At 38.4% G+C, this 18,408-nt stretch overlaps 1 protein-coding gene across 9 annotated transcripts in view; it reads right to left on the bottom strand.

Moving 5' to 3' along the window:
- Mef2c (myocyte enhancer factor 2C) overlaps positions 1-18,408 on the bottom strand; it is a 143,147-nt gene that overhangs the window by 32,695 nt on the left and 92,044 nt on the right. For 5 of the 9 annotated variants that reach the window (XM_028760069.1, XM_028760075.1, XM_028760070.1 and 2 more), the window contains exons 4-6: positions 9,915-10,058; positions 3,027-3,213; positions 820-867 (exon numbers count right to left, since the gene is read on the bottom strand). In XM_028760069.1, coding sequence (XP_028615902.1) covers positions 820-867; positions 3,027-3,213; positions 9,915-10,058 — 379 coding nt within the window. Of the gene's footprint in view, positions 1-819; positions 868-3,026; positions 3,214-9,717; positions 9,856-9,914; positions 10,059-18,408 lie in introns of all 9 variants that reach the window. The other 4 variants (XM_028760073.1, XM_028760076.1, XM_028760077.1 and 1 more) reach the window with 3 other exon arrangements.

Here is an 18,408-nt window from a genome sequence, read left to right as displayed (position 1 = left end):
CTTGTGTCATTCATGCCAGCCTCCTCCTATTTTAAATTTATAGCATGTTCCAGCTGTAGAATTACCATGGTTACTTCTATGCCTCCTAGTAAACTAGAGTTGGCACTTAAAAGTCCTGTGCTACACTATGTATTTGCACTGAAAGGGAAATTGACATCTCAATAATTCTAATATTATAAATTTCTTTGTTCATTTGAAAACACATGAAGATAAGACAACTGGTCACTGTTGAAGATATTCCTAAGAACTAAAACATATTTGAGCATTTTTGTGGTAGGGTAGTATATTGATATATTGAGGCCTCAGGTTAATGCCAAATGTGATCTTATTACCAGTATAGTTGAATGATTGCAATCTTCCTTCTGTTTTTTCTTCATATACTCTTCTTTAGAAATATCACATCAGTTCACTGTGTGGACATACTTGATTCAATTAGGGACTGATTAACAGAGAATGTGAGAATTAGGTCCTCCATAAGATACTATTGTCTGAGTGGTATGAGGGATTGAGGTGATCTGATCAGAACCTACACTTCTCTTCAGAACAGCTCAAGTTATTTTATTTTTAGACTTCTTTAAAATATTCTTTTACTGCATAAGTAACACAAGTAAATTCTCTTCATTAACAAATTGGACACAACAGTTCCAGTTGATGCCAGCTTTGGTTCCGTTGAAGTTTTATTAAGGAAGACTCTAGTTAGTAACTAGTTCTTTTGTTAAGTTACTGTTTAACCATTCCCCCTTTAGAAAGAACTGTAGAATGGAAGTAACCCAACAGACTGGCCCATAACACAGCTGTAGTATCAAGGTCTGCGCTTACCTGCACTGGTGCCTGCACCGGATGTGAGGTCTCCACCCATCAGACCACCTATGGAGAAGAGAGGAAGATCAAAAGGAGAAAGACTAGGGGCCAACTGAACAGAACACAGAACCTTAGGCACTCAGCATTTGTCCTTTTCTGAGACACAAAGGTAAAACTTGCTACCTTAGTCACAGTGTTGACATTTGTTTTATTGTGACATGCTGTGTTCAAATGTTAAAAATTCATTCACTACTGACATTTTGCAGAGTTTTTTTCCCCCACCCCTCCCAGGAAAGATTACACTAGAAAAATACTGTCTTATAATAGTCTCTGCATTTTTATAATTTCCACGTCTGGTTTCCTCCTAAAGAGATACTTCACAGAAAATAAAAAATACTACTTCATTTCTATTATATGCCTTGATAACCACATATCTGATGTCTAACTTTTTCTAAATATATTTTGTAATATTACTTTTTTTGTGTGCAATACTAATCGACTAGAATTTTTATTTTCTCACAATTGACTAATATATCTAGCTGAATTTCACTTAATGACACCATGAGCAAGTTTTCATTGCCACAGGTTTACGATATACTAATGAATTGCTAATTTAAGAACAACACAAAAACTTCCACTGGCAAGATGGCTCAGCAAGCCATGGTAGTTACCACCACGCCTGATGGACTGAGTTCCATCCTGGTCCTCCATGAAGGAAAAGAACTGACTTCTCATTATCACACAAGGACTCACATACCACAGTGACAAATAGATTAACAAGTGGATAAACACAGTAATGACTATGTTTCTTTATAAGAATTGTGAACTTTCAGTAAGACTGAAGAAAATTATTTAAAAAATTATAGAGAACAAGATCCAGGAAAAATAGTTGAGAACATCATCTGATTGTGATTTCTTAGTTGTTTGTAAGCAATAGTTCATTGCTACTGTTTCCAGCTATTGAAATCAGGAAAGATGTTTATTATATTTTAAAGAAATCTTTCCTATTTCCCAGTAAATACAGTTTTGAAGACAAAATACCAAATTAAAAAATGAATGAACACAAGTTATCAAATAGGATATTAAAAAAATCTAAATATGAACTGAAAGGAATCTATATGACTATTAAAATGTATATAAAATTCAATCATATTATAAAGGAGAGAATGGCACAGTGAAGTCCATTGTATATATTTCCCTGGTTTAAGATTTATAAAACCTTCTAGAGGAAAATGTCCTTCTGTCGATAAGCCTCTCTTAGTACAGTTAAATGTGCCTAAGCTATTGAAAGCACCCTGTGGAGTACTTTCTTAAAACCAGAATGTAAATACACAATAGACTGCTGTATGAGATTTAGAAATACAATTATTTTTGATGCTGCTTCTGGAACTATGAAGGAATGGCTTAGTTATATTCAGTACACACTGAACTAGCTCCCACTGTGAGCTTGGCAAATCAAATGGGCATTCTTCCTTTCAAGATTCTCCAAGCCCAGTGGAGAAGAGACATGTATTCAATACAGTACATCATAACATATTTAACTGGATTCACATATTAAGAATTTTTTTTTCTGAGCAATAATTTCTTGTCTCTAGGTCATTGTGAATTGGACAGCAGCAAGTGTGTTTATAATGTTGAGACAAATCTGTGGCAAGTAGACTTGAGTGTGATGTGCCATTAGCTGAACTTCTGATTTACCTATGTTTTTATTTCATACAACTTATAAATCATGCTCATGTGCCAGTAGCACAAGTCTTTTCTACTATATATCCTTTTTGGGAAAAGTTGTCAAGAAATAAATAAATACATAAATAAATAAATGCCTAAACAATTACAGACAGGGTACCAGTGCTGCTAGAGAGCACAGAGGACAGTCTCACAGTGACAGTTTAGTACGAAGAAGAGAGAAAAATTCTTTATGCAGAGGAGAGTACAAGAAGAGTGTGTGTAGATATTTGACACGCTGTTGGAGAAAGTATGTGCTTAAACAGCAACTGGAGGAGAAAATTGACATCCAGAGAAGACAAAGTGTGGGTTATGAAATACATTGAAAGATGATCCGAAGAATTCAGGCTGTGTCGTAAAGAGGATTTAGGAAGGGGTGGGTGTTGAGTAATAAAAGAATACAAACAGGAACCAAAGTGCATTTCCTAAGTAAGGAAGCTTTTGCTAGATGCGGTTCCTCCCAAGCGCCTTGTGAACATTATGTCCTTTTAAGGACCTACCTGTGTTACCTGCACTCGGAGGTCTATGTGTTACACCAGGAGACATACTATTCCTCTGCAGAGAAGGGTGGGCCAGTGGCAGAAGATTGGGGTTTCCCAGTGAGCTGACAGGGTTGCTGTATACCAAACTGTTATGGCTGGACACTGGGATGGTAACTGGCATCTCAAAGTTGGGAGGTGGAACAGCCTATGGAACAGAAACACAGGGAAAGCCATGTAAGTGAGACAGAAGGATTCAAGCACAGGCAGCATTAAGTTTACCAAGGAAACTTCCGAATTCCAAATCGTGCAGTGTATAGATTACTCCCAGGAAAGGGGTCTCAAAATGTGTGATCATAAATTGATTTCTTCCCTGTGCTTAGAATTCATTCTTTGCAACTGTTAGGAAACGCTTCACTTTTCTGTGAAACAAAGCCCTTTTTCATTAGACTTCATTGTCTTTGAATTCCATTCTATGAAGTAATAATTATTCATTTGTGATAGCTGAATCAGTTGCCAGATATGATGGTAAGATCAAAGGTACGTGACTGTGATGACTTCACAGAGAAAAGGGGATTAAAATGCAAAGCTGATCCTTTGATTTAATTGCTTATTGAAGCATATTTATGCAGAAGTTTAATAATATAAAACCATCTTCAGGCCTGTGAATAGCACATATAGTTTAATTATTATTTTTCAAAATCTGTCTTTTAATAGCGAGTCAGGAGATAATAGCCATTTTAAGGTACAGGTTTCAGCGGAATATGTATCATTTAGTAGCTCACAGTTTAAAGTGATTTAAAGTGATATCTCAGAAAGTATGCGATTGCTTCACATTTTGCTGTATAGGTACTACCCCTGCCACATGGCAAGATCTATATCTCAAATGAGAGAGTTGGCAAATATTTAGTGAGCTGAAGCTGTGCGGATATCTAATTAGAGTGATCCAGGTTCCAATTATTGATTTTTGCTATTATTTTGGCAACTTAAGCAAAGCTGTATTTCTGTTTCTGCTTTCAGTAACTCATCATAGTTGTAAACACTCTTGTCTTTCCCCTTTTGTCAGTATTACAAGTGAAAATAGTGTTCAGAGACATGCCAGAGGACTCATGGTATCATGGCATACAGACTTTATAATGAAAAACTGTGCTTGTGTGTGTATACAACAAAAGATTCACATAAGCCCTCCGAGGTTTTCAGTAAGAAGTTGTCTAAGTTTAAATATGTGTTTATTCACAGCTCACATGTGGTTTGTTCTTATTGCTTTCATTATTACTAGTTGTTTTCTTTAGAGTTTACTGCAGCTCTCTGTGACTGGTCAATTGGCTGGCCTGAATCATACATGTGTCTGCAGTAACTCTGTGTTTATTTTCCTGTTAACTGTAATATGTTCTCTGTTTATGTTTATGCCCTCATAGTCTTCATCTCATGTTTTTATTTTCTTCCATGTTATGGAAATTCCAATACTGGTAAAAACAAATGGTTTACAATTTTCTTTCAAATGACTTTGACTTTTCATTGTTTTTAAGGGAAATAAAAATGTTCACGTGATATGATAATATGTCTGTCCTTTAGGTCATTTGTGGATTGTGTACAAAATAACAGAAAATGATTTTTGGATAAACCCTATAACCAGGGAATATAAATGCATGGTAATATATCAAAGTGTGGATATATGCCCACATCTCCAAAGCCCTGTTAAACAAGAAAAAATATTAATGTATGCTGCAAGCTACTCTAGCGTGACTCACTGACATGCCACGTGAGAATAGAAATCACCTATGAAAACAGTACAGTGACAGTGCTCAGCTGTGCTCAGCGGCCTCCAGCATCAGCAGCCTCCACCATCAATTCTTTTCTCCCTGCCCTGAGCTCCAGATATCCCAACCAGGCCTTCCGGCTGCTGATGCAGGCAGCAGCAGCAGCTCGAGGGGAGCAGAGAGGCCAAGGCCCCGTTTTGCTGCAGCATCCTTCTTACTGGATTCTTGCAAGGGCTGCGTTCTCCTACAAAATGACGTCCTTTGAGTGGCTTTCTCTTGCTGAAACAGGGCTTTCCCTCCTCTAGTGATTTCTTGTTCCTCTTATATCCTTAGGCCTGCAGGTAATAGCAACTTCGAGGCTCCAAGTCCCAACATGCTTTACTACTCCCTCAGGTTGCCTTTAACTCTGTCTACATTTGTAGTCCTTTTAACGAGCTCTCTTCAGCTATATTTTAAGTTTGGCACCTGTTTCTGGCTATGACCTTAGACCATAATATTAGCTCTGCAGATTCTGAATGGGGGCATTTTGAAATTCTGGGTGGGCGTGTGAACACCTTCATTCCCAGCAACAGCATGGTGATTCCTGTAGTGGCTTCCTGAGAGATCAACCCACTCTGGGCTTTGCCTTTCTGCTTTTTACTTTCAACAGACAACACTCAGGATCTTGATCTTTTAAAAGTATACATTAGATGACAGTACCCCTCTCTCAAGTCTCCACAAGTGTACCCATTTTACCTAACGAAAAAATCCCACTTCCTCCAATGGCCTAGAGATCCTCCGTGTTTGGGCCTTTACCAACCTTCACTACGTACACCTTGCCCACTTTTCTCACTCTTGACCAAATACCATGATTAACCCCAGCACTACACCCAAACCTCTGCTCAAAGTCTGGCTGTCTGGAGGCCATCCACCTGGACTATTCTATTTGATCTAACATCTTGCTCACTTCTTAAACCCATCTTTAGATCTGTTTCTCTTTTATTAGAATCAAGAACAGTTTTGATGTTGGTTGGTAATAGTACTTCCTCAAAGTACTCAAGCTCTGTTGCTACAAACAATTCAAAATGTATTCTCCTTATTATATTATTTGAATATTTTTCTTTAAAGGAGAGTGTTTGGGGTATACCTCATTAATATAAAAGTGTAAGATTACCATTTCCTACATATTTTGTATTGAACAGGCACTGTGGATGTAATTTACTTACTTGATAAAATTTAACACTGTCAGTACCCCTTCATTGTGTATAATTTTTCCCTTTTAAAAATAAGATTGAAAAATGGCAGAACATCATCAAACTAGTGACTGAATCTGGTTTTGCTCCTAGTTCACTGTGCAGTACAGATTATCATTTTGGAGCAAATGAAATCTTGTAGTCAGTGATCATATAATTTATGCATATTAGGTACTAGTAAACTATCTGTGGACCACATGACTAACAGTTAACTACTACATCTCAGGTCACGGGGAAAAGTCAACTTTAAACTCCTTTCTTCCATATTTATTTAAAAGCCCATACTTTAAAGCGACCTTTTGGTTGTAGAAGTTTTAATTTGCACTCATTGTTCCTCCTCAGGCATCCTCCACTCTGACTGGGTCCCTAAGACTTGCTAGAGCCTACAGTACTGTCTCTCCTCAATTGAATAGAATGTTGACTTTGCCTCACTTGGCAAGATACAATCCCAAGCTCATTCATCCCTGGGAGAGGATGCAGGTGGCCCTTGTGTAAGTGACACAGGAATGATGGCTGAGAAGCTTGTAGCTGCTGTCTCTGAACAGTGATTCTGGTTCTTTAGGTATGAAATCTGAGTTGGGAGGACATGTGAGCCCTTGATTTCTCCAAACTTTCCATGAAGAAAAGCCCAATAAATATCAAATAGTATATTTTTGATAAAATATTAATTTTAGTTATTAGCACTTCTTTTGTTCATGTGAACAACTGAACTGAATCCTCTGTTTCATTATTTCACCACTAATTGAACTATTATTACCAAGCTGAAGAGCTCCTAGTAGAGGAAAAAATATTATACAGGTCAAATGACATGTGACCACCAATTGCCATTATCTCAGTCTGTTTGTGGCTTCTTAGTGGCTGTAGCACACATACCATCTGTCCATCCCTTCACATCCTCAGTGTCCAGACTTTCATCCCTGTCTGAGCTCTTCTGAGCACCTGCTCTCCCTTTCCCTGTATTCGATACCTACACGATTATGTTCAAGTGATAGCATGGCCATCCTGACCTAATTTACACTACTCACTTCCCACCTTTGACCTCCTGGGTGCTTGTCCCGTCTGCTACTTCATCATCTCTGATAGTCTGCCCCCACCTCCTCTTTCTTGAGCTTCACTATCTGGTCCTCCACCAGACCTATCGGTCAATCTTTTCCTTCTTTTCAAGCATTCTTTCTTTGCGTATAAATCAAGTGATTTTTCAAATTCATTCCACTGCTGAATGAATATTCTATTCCAGGTACAACAATGCCACTGTCTTCACAGTCCACCCTTCTGAGGAAAACACAGACATTTCTGACCATTTCCTCTCTCTTCATTCTCTCAAGCAGTTTTGCTTCTACTTCTCATCCACTCGGGTCTTTTTGCTAATCCCTGACTCCTCCAATGGGGCTGTTTTAGCTCGCCATGATGCCCAGCATGAACTGTAGCAGAGCCAGCAGGAGGAAACACTGGTCGACAAGATTTCAAATCACCCATGAATTACTTCATGTAATTGAGGAATACGGGCATAAATTATATTACTCTAACAGGTGACTTCAGTATTAAAATTTCTATTTTAAAAGGAAAACACTTCACACTGCTTCTTTGAAAGAGAAAAACAGTCTTACAATGTTTTGAAAGAGTTGGAGGCACTCTCTGCACACAAAGGGCAGAGTGTCCTTGCGTTGCTGTAAATGTTTCAGCAGCTGTGGAAACGTTCAACAGCATGAACTTCTAGCAAGAGAGAGCAATGTGCAAAAACTGGGCTTTTCACTGTGGACACTGAGACACTCAGGAAGACTTGAAGACTCCCTGGCACAGCGAGAGGTCATGTGGCTCTTCTTGCATGCCCTGCCTGTAGACTCTCATGTGCGCTTCACCTCGGGCCACACATCCTTGCACCGTTAAACAAATCATGTATCTTGATTTTGGACTTTTTACATGACAGAGTAGAATATCTCAGGGAATATAAATGAGTAGCACATCTTCTTTCCCCTTAAAAGATAGGGAAACAGATGAATGGATCCATGACGCATCAATTCTGACACTTTGGGGTTTAACTTTTCTCCATATTTAGGCTCACTTATGCTGACGGTTATCAGCAATACGGTAGGTGTTTGCCATTTTCCTATCTGTGCTGAGGATTCCTTTGGTCAGTGGACACTGAAGGCATTACCTTATAGTCCTACCTTTAAACCTCTGCACACACAGCTTTCCAACAGTCTCTTTCTATATATAGCAAGAAAACTCAGGCTATAAGAACTAGAAGTCAAACCAAAGAAACAGTTTGTTTCTCTTTTCTGGGTAAAATAAATTCTGATGGATATTTCATCATTTAAGAATTTTGTATACAGTTAGTAAGCATATTCAGGGGTCTTTGATGAGCAAAACACTGTGAACATGTTGTATGGAGCACTGAAGGGTAATGACCTTTAAGACTGGGAGGGGTACATGTGAGGGTTTTGAGGAAGGAAAAGGAAGGGGAAAATGATGTAATTGTATGATAATCTCGAAAAAGTATTTAAAGCATGAAACTTTGAAAAAAGTTGTCCCGCTGACAGTATTTCATTTGACAAAAGAAAAACTAAGCACTCATAAGGACAGAGCTTCTAATCAGCACAATACTTTACAAGTATATTTTAGAGAGTTTATTTCAACCAGCGAAGGCTGAGTGTGTGCTGACTGTGGCAATGTTTAACTTACTTTGTGAGCGCCATGTGGATACGGTTATGGCTTTTGGCCTTAAACATCTACATGTATAATCAACAAAGTCCATTTTCATGGCAGATCTGCTTGTCGTATTCAGGATTGGGCTGTTTTGCTAACTTACCAGAAATGTACTTTTTCTGAAAAGGAATTAATTATGTACTGAGAAGTTTGTGTACAAATTAGGATTCAGGTACTAACATTATTCATAGCATATGAGCCTTGAGTGTAATCTTTTATGCTATAGAATTAACACTGTTTGTTTGATTGCTGACTGAATGTAACGATATGTTGGGCATCGTTTCCCTATACATCTGTACCAAAAAAAATAATAATCCATGCACAGTTATTTTTTGTAACTATCTGGCAAAGCATATGATTGATTGTTAGAAAATTTCTTAATTGGTTAAGACAAAATTGAGCCACATGTTAAAGCATGAAAACTGTTGATGTAGGCAAAGCACATAATACTCTCATAAGGGCTTTAATCACACAAACGTTGAAGTCTTACCGTTAGGTTTCATGCAGTCTGTTCCCTGCAGTGCATTAGCTGTAGCCTTCAGTGCTGTAGTCGAGTGTGTGGGGAGGGGCTAACGTGTCATTCAGAAACTAGCCTTTACTTAGGTGATGCGTGTCAGTGCACACGATGGAACAACACTTCCACTCATGTATCTGGTCTCTGCATACAAAATGTATGCAGAAGGTGATTCTAGTGTTGTTTTAGTGTGCTGTGATGATCTGCATAAGAACTTCATTTTGCTAAGGTTGTGTAAATTCAGGGCATGGCACATGGATCTTTCTCTTCCTCCTGTGAACTCTTCTACTCTGAATGAACTTCTCCATGGCAACTCTTTGAGTTGATGCAATTTCAGTATCCCACAGGGGTTGCTTTCTGAATGCACTGACTGTGGGATGAGATGGCTACTTCATCTGTCTGACTTTGCAATGCTTCTTAAAGCAAGCCACCATCGGGAGGGTTAAGGGATGTTACTGCAGCAGTTATCAGCAGACCAGCCATCTACCTTTGGTACTTACAGGAATTTTATGACTCTTGATCATATTATCAAATTCTTCATTAATTTTTTTGTATTTTTCTTCAGTGCGTGGGGTGAGTGCATAAGAGGAGTCAGGATCGGGGCTTTCAGAGCCTTTGTTCTCTTTCTTGTTCAATGCCTGCCAGGTTCAGAGAGATATCAAGAGTAAAAAAAATGAAGGGTGTTTCGAGTACTTACACACAATCTTTGTCTGCTGATCATTAGATCAATATCTTCGTTAATTTTCCTGTACTTGTCCTCAGACTCAGGGCTGTGACCTACTGAATCGTCAGCATCGGGATCGGGGCTGTCACAGCCATTAAGGCCCTTCTTTCTCAATGTCTGAAATAAATAATGTGCAAAGTTCAAACCTAGACAAAGGCTAAAGAGACATTTAGCGATGTTACAGAAATTCAAGCTGTCCAGCATTTCAGATTATTATATATGCTAGAGTGCATTTGGGGAAAGAAATCACAAGGAGAGAACGAGTCATTCCAACACAATGCTCATCACTAGTTTAACAAAAGAAACAAGGAACTATTTTGCTTGCAGCTAAATTCAGTCAATGAACAAAGAAAGATAAAATATCTTGATACAGAACTCAGATAGAAATAAATAATGAAAAGCAATTACAAGATGCAAAGTGTAATGTGATGCAGTACTTTTTTCCCACAGAAATACAAGCCGTCAGGATGTTGCAAAATTATTTCAGAATCTATGACAAAAAAAAAGCAGAAATGTTGCAAACGTTATCTCTGGATTTAACATAGTGGTTGGAGTTTCTGTCTTGTCTAGTCCCTGGTACTTGACAGCAAAAGGGCACTAAAGAAGCCAGGTAATCACCAAGCACTTGTGAGGAAGAAGCTCATTTGGGAGAATTATTTTTGCTTGTTAGAATTCTGTATATCACTAAGATTCTGTATAGAAATTTCTAATATTGAGAAATTATCTTCCTAAACAAGAGCAGAAGGCAGCTCTGGGATGGCTGAGCTTAGGGCTTCATTATCCTGAGCTGGGTAAGGACGACAGCACTGCATATAGACAACCAAGTCAGGAATTATCAAACAGCACAAACTCCTCCTGCTTTCAGCGGAGTACGAATCAGCCTGAGACTCTCCTGACACATGAAAGTGAAGTCAGTGGCTTCTCGCCAGCCTCCTGTCTCCTGATGTAGGTCTGCTCTAGTTTCAGCTGTCACTAAGGGATAAATACCAATAAAACAGTGTAACAGTTTGGAAAAGTATGAGTCAGGAGTCCCGAATTTTATTCTTTTCTAAAAAACATGTTTTTCAACTTAACTATGTACAGTCCAATGGACAGAAATAATGTAATTTTGGAGCTCACAAAACCTGTGATTAACCATATCACTTGACATGTTAATAATTAAGAGACTCACATACTATTTCTTATTTTTCGTGGTACTAACAGGGTTGGTTACAAAGAGATGTACATCTATCTGTCTCTCACTAATGGAAAGTCCTCAGAGCTGATCCATGTTGGATAGAGAACTCAGATACAAATAAACCAAAAGCTGAAACACCCAGACAAGGGTCTGAAAGCTGAGATAACACTGCATCCTTGATTTATGCATTTGGGGACAATAAAATGATATCATTTTACAAGGGAGTGTCCAACTTAAAAATTCAAATCCACTGATTTTTTTTATCAGTGTGCAACAAATATAATGGTACTTAAAATTACTTTCTGAGGCACTGAAGGCTTGTACTTAAACCCAAAGTGAGAGCTATCATATCTCAACATCTAGGATGTAGTACATCTCTGTAAATATTTATTAATGTTATAGTGGTATAACATAACAAACATATGGTTACAGCTTATTATGTGGTATGATGTTTGAATATTAAAATGAATATTTTGACAAGATGATGAAATATACATTTATAATCTTGAGGAATTTTTAATTGGTGGGGCCACCTGTCCCCCTCTTATGAATTTCTAACCATGTATTTTGGTCTAGAACAAGTACTCACTGAGATTTCACACAATAACACCAGAATGGACGTCACAAAAAACTAGGTTGCTAGTTCTAGTTACTAACTTCTTACATTTTAAACTCTTTTGTTAGTATTATCTCAGCCACAAGAGTATTCTACTTGGGGTATATCTTATATTTTTGCTTTGGCCTCTATAGATTCTTGAGCTTTAAGGGAACTGAGTGTTTGGCATTACATAAAACATGTCTATATCTAATCTATATCTATATCTGATATGTGAAATTAAGAATTCACTCATAGGGCTGGTGAAATGTCTCACTGTCACATAGGCATGAAGACTTAGTTCTTCTATTCCAGACTAATGTAAAAAGCTGGGCTCAGTGTGTGTGCCTTCAACTCCTAGCCTTGGGGTAGCGAATGATGGAGACTTGTGGATCCCTGGAGTTAACTGGCTAGCTCGTCTATCTGAACAAGTTCATCTCAACTTCAGTGAGAGCCCCTGTTTCAAAACTCATAGGAAGGGAGTAAACTACATCAACCTGTGGCCTCTACATGCTCAAAGACACACACACACACACACACACACACACATACACACACACACAGACACGCATGCATGCATGCACACACACCAACATCACACACACACACCATATAGAGCACATATAGTACCTCACATACACAATTTCAAAAAATTCATGTTCATAGAGAAAAGAAGGTAAGATCAAGAAAGTATTTAGTAGTCTTCAAAAGTAACTTATTTATATTTCTATAAGGCACATGAAGATAGTCTTATGAAAACCTTTAACTTAAAAACCTCAAATGATGTTAATTTAGAGTCTTAATAGTAGGTTTTTTTCAATGTGTATTTTACTCAACAAATCTTATTGTAAAAAGTATCGTTGTTTTGATATGCAGATTTCTGACAACAGAACGCAAGGGTTAGAAGAGGCCTATCAACTGTCATTACAATCCATCTGGCACATACATGTGTGCTAAATATTCTCACAAAGCTTTTGGGTGGGTAGATACTGCGGCTTATAAAAATTCAAGCACTGCTTATATTTCACTGAATACCTCTACAAATGTTAACTCATTCTCTCTCACAAGCGTTTCACTACGAGTTTAGGAAACCTTTTGACAAATCTCAAACCAGTGCTGCCAAGCATTGTAGCTGAGCTCTGGTCACTAATTGGGGACAAGCTATGGCTATTGTTTCTCTGTTGAAATCTTTTGATTTTTTAAAAAATAAGGAATACAGATGTCAAGGAACACTTCGCTGAAAAATAAGGAGTGTTTGAAGTTTTATAAGCCACACTACCCACTCAAAAGCTTCATGAGAATACTGCAGTGATGTTCACCTGCAACAGTCCACTCAACACTAGTATAAATTAAATTGAAATGTTAAGGAATTAAGTTTGGAAAAATTCTAAGGATGAAAATACGAATAACTATACTTCCTAGAAATGTTTCTTTTTGAGACAGGGTTTCATGTAGTTAAGGCTGTCATTGATCTTGCTATAGTAGTTAATGATCCTGAATTCCTTATCCTGCTCTCTCTCCTTTCCTAATGCTAGGGTTTCAGGCATGCATTATTACTTCTGCTTGGTACTATGCTACGGATTAAACCCAGGGCTTTGCACTCGGGAGGCAAGCCCTCTACTAACCAAGCTACGCTCTCATCCCTTGACATCAAATATTAGTCAAGAGAGGAAAGTTATGCTGACCAACAAAACACTTAGTTCATAGAGAAAGAAACCAAAAGAATCACTAGTGTCTGTATACCTGAAGCAGGATGTGAATTATTGAACGCAAACAAAGCTGCTGCCATGGCACCGCAACAAGCAGGGAAAGGCAGAGGCTGCTTCTCTCCCAATACGTTCTTCGTGTGTTGGGTGACAGTATCTTGTAACAAACATGACTGGTATGGAAGCAATGATTTAAGCTAAATTATGTTATTTAAAAAAAAAGAGCTTTTTTTGAGACCCAGAAACACAAAATCTGAGAGTGAATTAATACTAAGTTCTAAATTCCCATAATCACATAACCAGAACACTGGAAAAATTGTTCAAAAATATTATCCTCAGCTGAGTGCTTGCATAACATATTTCTGCCAAGAACAAATGATTATGGTGGAATTATAAAGCTTGGAAAATGGAAGTGGTGGCACCGTCTCGAATGCCACAGTGTGAATGCAGAACCAGAAGAACAGTTTTATCTTTATTATATTAAAATCTACAGCTGTTTAATGATGACAAAGGAACTACTGTTAGCTCCAGCCAAGTCTGTCTATTCACAGTAATGAATAGTCAATATGAACTAAGGGACTTACTAAGTGGATTCGAAGCATATTCCTTTAGGACTTTTCTTGCAAAATCATACTCTTTGCTGTTGGCCTTGAAAATGTCTCTGATATTTTTCTCTCTGGTATCTCTGGTCAGGTAATGTAGGTACCCAGACAGCCATTCTATACATGGGTTGTATATATGGTGTTCCTCAAATGAGAATATTTTGAAGCAGTCTTTTCCTGTGTGCAAAGAGAAGGCATAGTATCTACTCAAACCACTAACTTCTCTTGCAACATACTTAAGGAGACTTTACCCCTAAAGAACCCTGCAAATCTTCAGTGAGACTGTATGCTGAAGCCAGCATGCCACAGAAGAGTGACACCTTTGGGCTAGATCAATTGACTGCAGAGGCTTCTGGGGGTGTATTCACATAGTAGCGATTGTTACACTGTGAGCATAGCACAAGCGCTCTTACAGAAGCAATTAGATTGACAGAAGGTGTCATACTCCACACAATAGATGGGAGAAGTCCAGGCAGGTAATCCAAGCATCATTTGGAATCTCTGCTCCCAGACATGTGGACATATGGACCTGCATTACTGCATGTGTTCACCAGGAAACCTGAAATATGTATAAACTGATGATGGTAGATGACAGGTGCTTCAAAAATTCTAATGAAATCGATGTAGGGGACAGATTCTATTTCATTACTGAAAGGAATATAAATGAAAAAGAATGCCACATGGAGTCTTATGTCTTGTCTTATGTATTATGTTTTCAACTAGGAAATTTCTTCCGTATGTAATTATTTAAACCAACTTTTCTTTTTTAGCTATGTATTTTTTTAAGTATTAGCTTTCTTTAAAAAAATCTCTCTCAGTACAAGAGAGGTAACTAAATTATTAGTCCTTTTCAGTTCTATGAGACTATATAGCTCACCTTAAGGCTATTTAATTAAAATTCAACATTTTTCCCTCAAAGAATTAGTATCTCATATTAAAAGCTTCAAATCAGCCAATTTCTCTCTGTGTATGTAGTTTTAGTCTTGAATAAAGTATGTTTTCATTGTCTTCTTACTTTTATCTGTGCTTAACTATACAGCTGAAATTTGAAACCCTTTTGTGAAAACCCTCAAATGACTCCCATTACCCTTTGTTAAAATCCAAATAATCATGCTTTCTTGCATAACGGGTCCTCCCCGACTTTGGAGAGTTCATGTGTTAAGAACACATGCAGGAATTATTTCTGTTAGCTGCATGGATGTTGCATTCACACAAAAAGCAAGGAAGAAAATTCATCCACTTAGGAAAGGCAGTTTTCTTCTGGTTTCAAATCCTCTGGGCTTGAATTTAGCAGCTGAGGAGGACAAGCACTTGTGGGACAATCACTGGGCTCTGGCACGGGAAGCCATGTGAGTAGGTGGAGCCCTGAGTATGTAATGACCGCTGTGTGCAGGGACTCCTAACACTGGTTCAGGACACATCGTCTGGGACTGACCACCCTAAGATGCTCCTTTAAATACAGTATTAGGAATATAAATTCTGAACAGAAGAATAGTGTATATCTCACTTTATGATTTCTAACAGAGATCTTGGACAGGGCAAGACTATATGCTGAGGAATTTCTCTATAGGTATTAATAATCAAATCTGTGAGCAGTGTCTATACTGCATTTATGTATACCATGATTCTCTTTTGTTCTTATTCTAGAAATGAAAAAGACACAATAATATACTATGAGTTTAGTACATTAGCACTTTTGTCTTTATCAGGCAAGTGAATCATGTATAAGAAAAATTAACTCATAAAGTATGTGTTAAAAATATAAAAAAGTTGAAAATATAAAACTATTACACAGTTTACTCTAGATTAATATTCATTCTAAGCATTAATATTCATTCATTCCTTCTACTGATGAAAGATGTGTGTGTGTGTGTGTGTGTGTGTGTGTGTGTGCACAAAGAAAAATACAGTCTGCTGCCAGGGTATTTGTTGTTTGGGTCTATATTAGTTTCTGGCCTGACCAGTTTGTATCAGATGACCAATAAGGGGCTGATCCCTAGGAGAGGATAATTCTTCCACTTGCACAAGTCAAGTTGCCTATAGGTCTTTGTCTAGGGGTGGAACCCCATGAGATTTTCTCTCTTCCACATTAGCATGCTGTTATTGCCGATCTTCTCGATTGTTTATACTGCTGTTTCTAGAAGAGGCTGTTACAATAAATTGTCTGGTATTCTAACGTTTGCAGTGTTTCAGCTCGTGAGTCTATGATGTTCCCTGAGCCATGAATCCAGGAGCTGTGATGTAGATACATCCACTGAGGCTAAGCACTCTCCTAGCTATTGATTTCTGCATGGTGTTTAGTTGTGGAGGAACAAGAACACTGAGGTTATTTGATAATGTCTCAAGGAATCATGTTATTTTATATTTACTGAAATTATATAAAATACAAAAGTATATACATATTTAATAACATATACTATATATGGAATTTATGCTACTTGGGCTGACAATGCTCCTCATAAGAAGCATAGACTAACAAATCCCCAGTACCATATGTGAGATACCTCCTTTCATATTTGGTCAAGGGAGTACACTAGAGACTGTTGATGTAGCTCTCGGTTGCATCTCTTAGGTTGAAGGTAAGCCCATATTCTTGAGACCCCATATACTTAGGACAAAGGACTTGGATAATTCAAGGTAGATCTAACCCGAGAATCTTTTTCTTGGGATTTAGCTTCCACGATCTCAGAAAATACTGTGAAAGCTGCCAAGAGAGGCAGTCGTGGTGCTCAGTTCCAGTGGATAATTCATAATTTTTTTAATTATAAAACTCCTTCATATAAGCCTTAGGGAGCATTGGAGAAGAGGGACAGACAGATTATAGAAGCCAGAGGATCATGTAGTTTGCCTTGAGACTGTGAGAGGCTCCTTGTATAAAGTCTCACCAGTGTGACTGCTTAAACATGAGCTGAACAAGGACAACAACAGACCTGCCTTAGTGGACAGGGAAAGCCCATGAGGCTCAACCTTACATGGCAAGCAACTCATGAATTCTGAGAGTAGAAGACATAGTCGTCCCAGAGAAAAGCATACCCATTGGTTATCCCATACTAAACGGTCAGTCCTGAAAACATATATACAGGTAACATAGAGGCTGAGCAGACTATACTTAGAAATGTGTGCGTGCATGCGTGCTTGTGTGTGTGTGTGTGTGTGTGTGTGTGTGTGTGCGCGCGCGCGCGTGCATTTAAATACATACATATATAAGAGTCAATGACTTTGAAAAAGAGCAAGAAAGGATTTGGAGGGAGGAACAGAGAGGGAGACATGATGCATTATAACCTCAAAAATAAAATAAATAAAAAGCAGTTTCTCTTTATAACAAATGGAGACTGTTGTGATTTTATTTTGGCCTTATGTATACTTCTATGTGTGGGCTTGAACATGTGAATCTAAGTGCCCATGGAGCCTGAAGAGGGTATTGGCTCTCCTGGAACTGACCTTAGACCCACTGAAAAGAACAGGATGCACCTCGTTCTGCAGTGACTTGATGTGCAGAGATGGGGAAGGGTCTCCTTCTCAGAGGAGAAGCGGAGGAGGGGATTGGGGAATAAGCTATGTGTAGGGCTGACTGGAACGAGAGGCTGATATTGGGATGTAAACTGAATAAACAAATAAGCAAAAAAAAAATTCCTAAAAGACAGTGTTAGAAGGAATAGACAGATGGACTGGCAGGCAAAGGTGTATCCTGCTCTTCTTTGGTTTTCAGCACTCGTGTTGGGCTCACAACCACCTGTAACTTCCGGTACAGGGATTTGACAGCACTGGCCTCTGCAGGACCCCACACTCAAGTGCACGTATCTCCTGGCTCCAACTACAAATAACTAAAAAACAAAGCCTAAAAAAGATATTGGCATTGAAGGTTTTTTTTTTATTCCAGTAAATTATTTTTCAGTAACACAGAGGACATCAATTAAAGATCTGAATGTCTCAAATATCAAAATATCACTTGTTTTTTATTGATCACAGATTATTTCACATAAGCAGTTAAATATAACAGCTCATAGAATTATTTGGACTGCAGTGTGGGTGAGCCCAGGGTCATCTGGGTCTCCTCCTGATCCCAGAAGGTGGGAAATCATGGTGTAGAAACAATGGCAGAGCCATCCCTCCAGTGGGGCTCGAGAGTAAGTCCACAGTCTGTCCTCCAAAGCACAGCTGGCACACCATCATGCTTGTCCTGTGAGCTTCTGTCACACAGTTGACACACCATCATGCTTGTCCTATGAACTTTTGTCACACAGGTGGCACACCATCATGCTTGTCCTGTGAACTCCTGTGACACAGCTGGCACACCATCATGCCTCTCCTGTGAACTCCTGTGACACAGCTGGCACACCATCATGCCTCTCCTGTGAACTCCTGTCACACAGCTGGCACACCATCA

The sequence above is a fragment of the Grammomys surdaster genome, unplaced genomic scaffold (genome assembly GCF_004785775.1).
Source record: "Grammomys surdaster isolate TR1022 unplaced genomic scaffold, NIH_TR_1.0 126391, whole genome shotgun sequence".
Lineage (NCBI taxonomy): Eukaryota > Metazoa > Chordata > Mammalia > Rodentia > Muridae > Grammomys > Grammomys surdaster.
The sequence above is the reverse complement of the archived record's forward strand: the minus strand, read 5'-3'. Positions and strand labels throughout refer to the sequence as shown.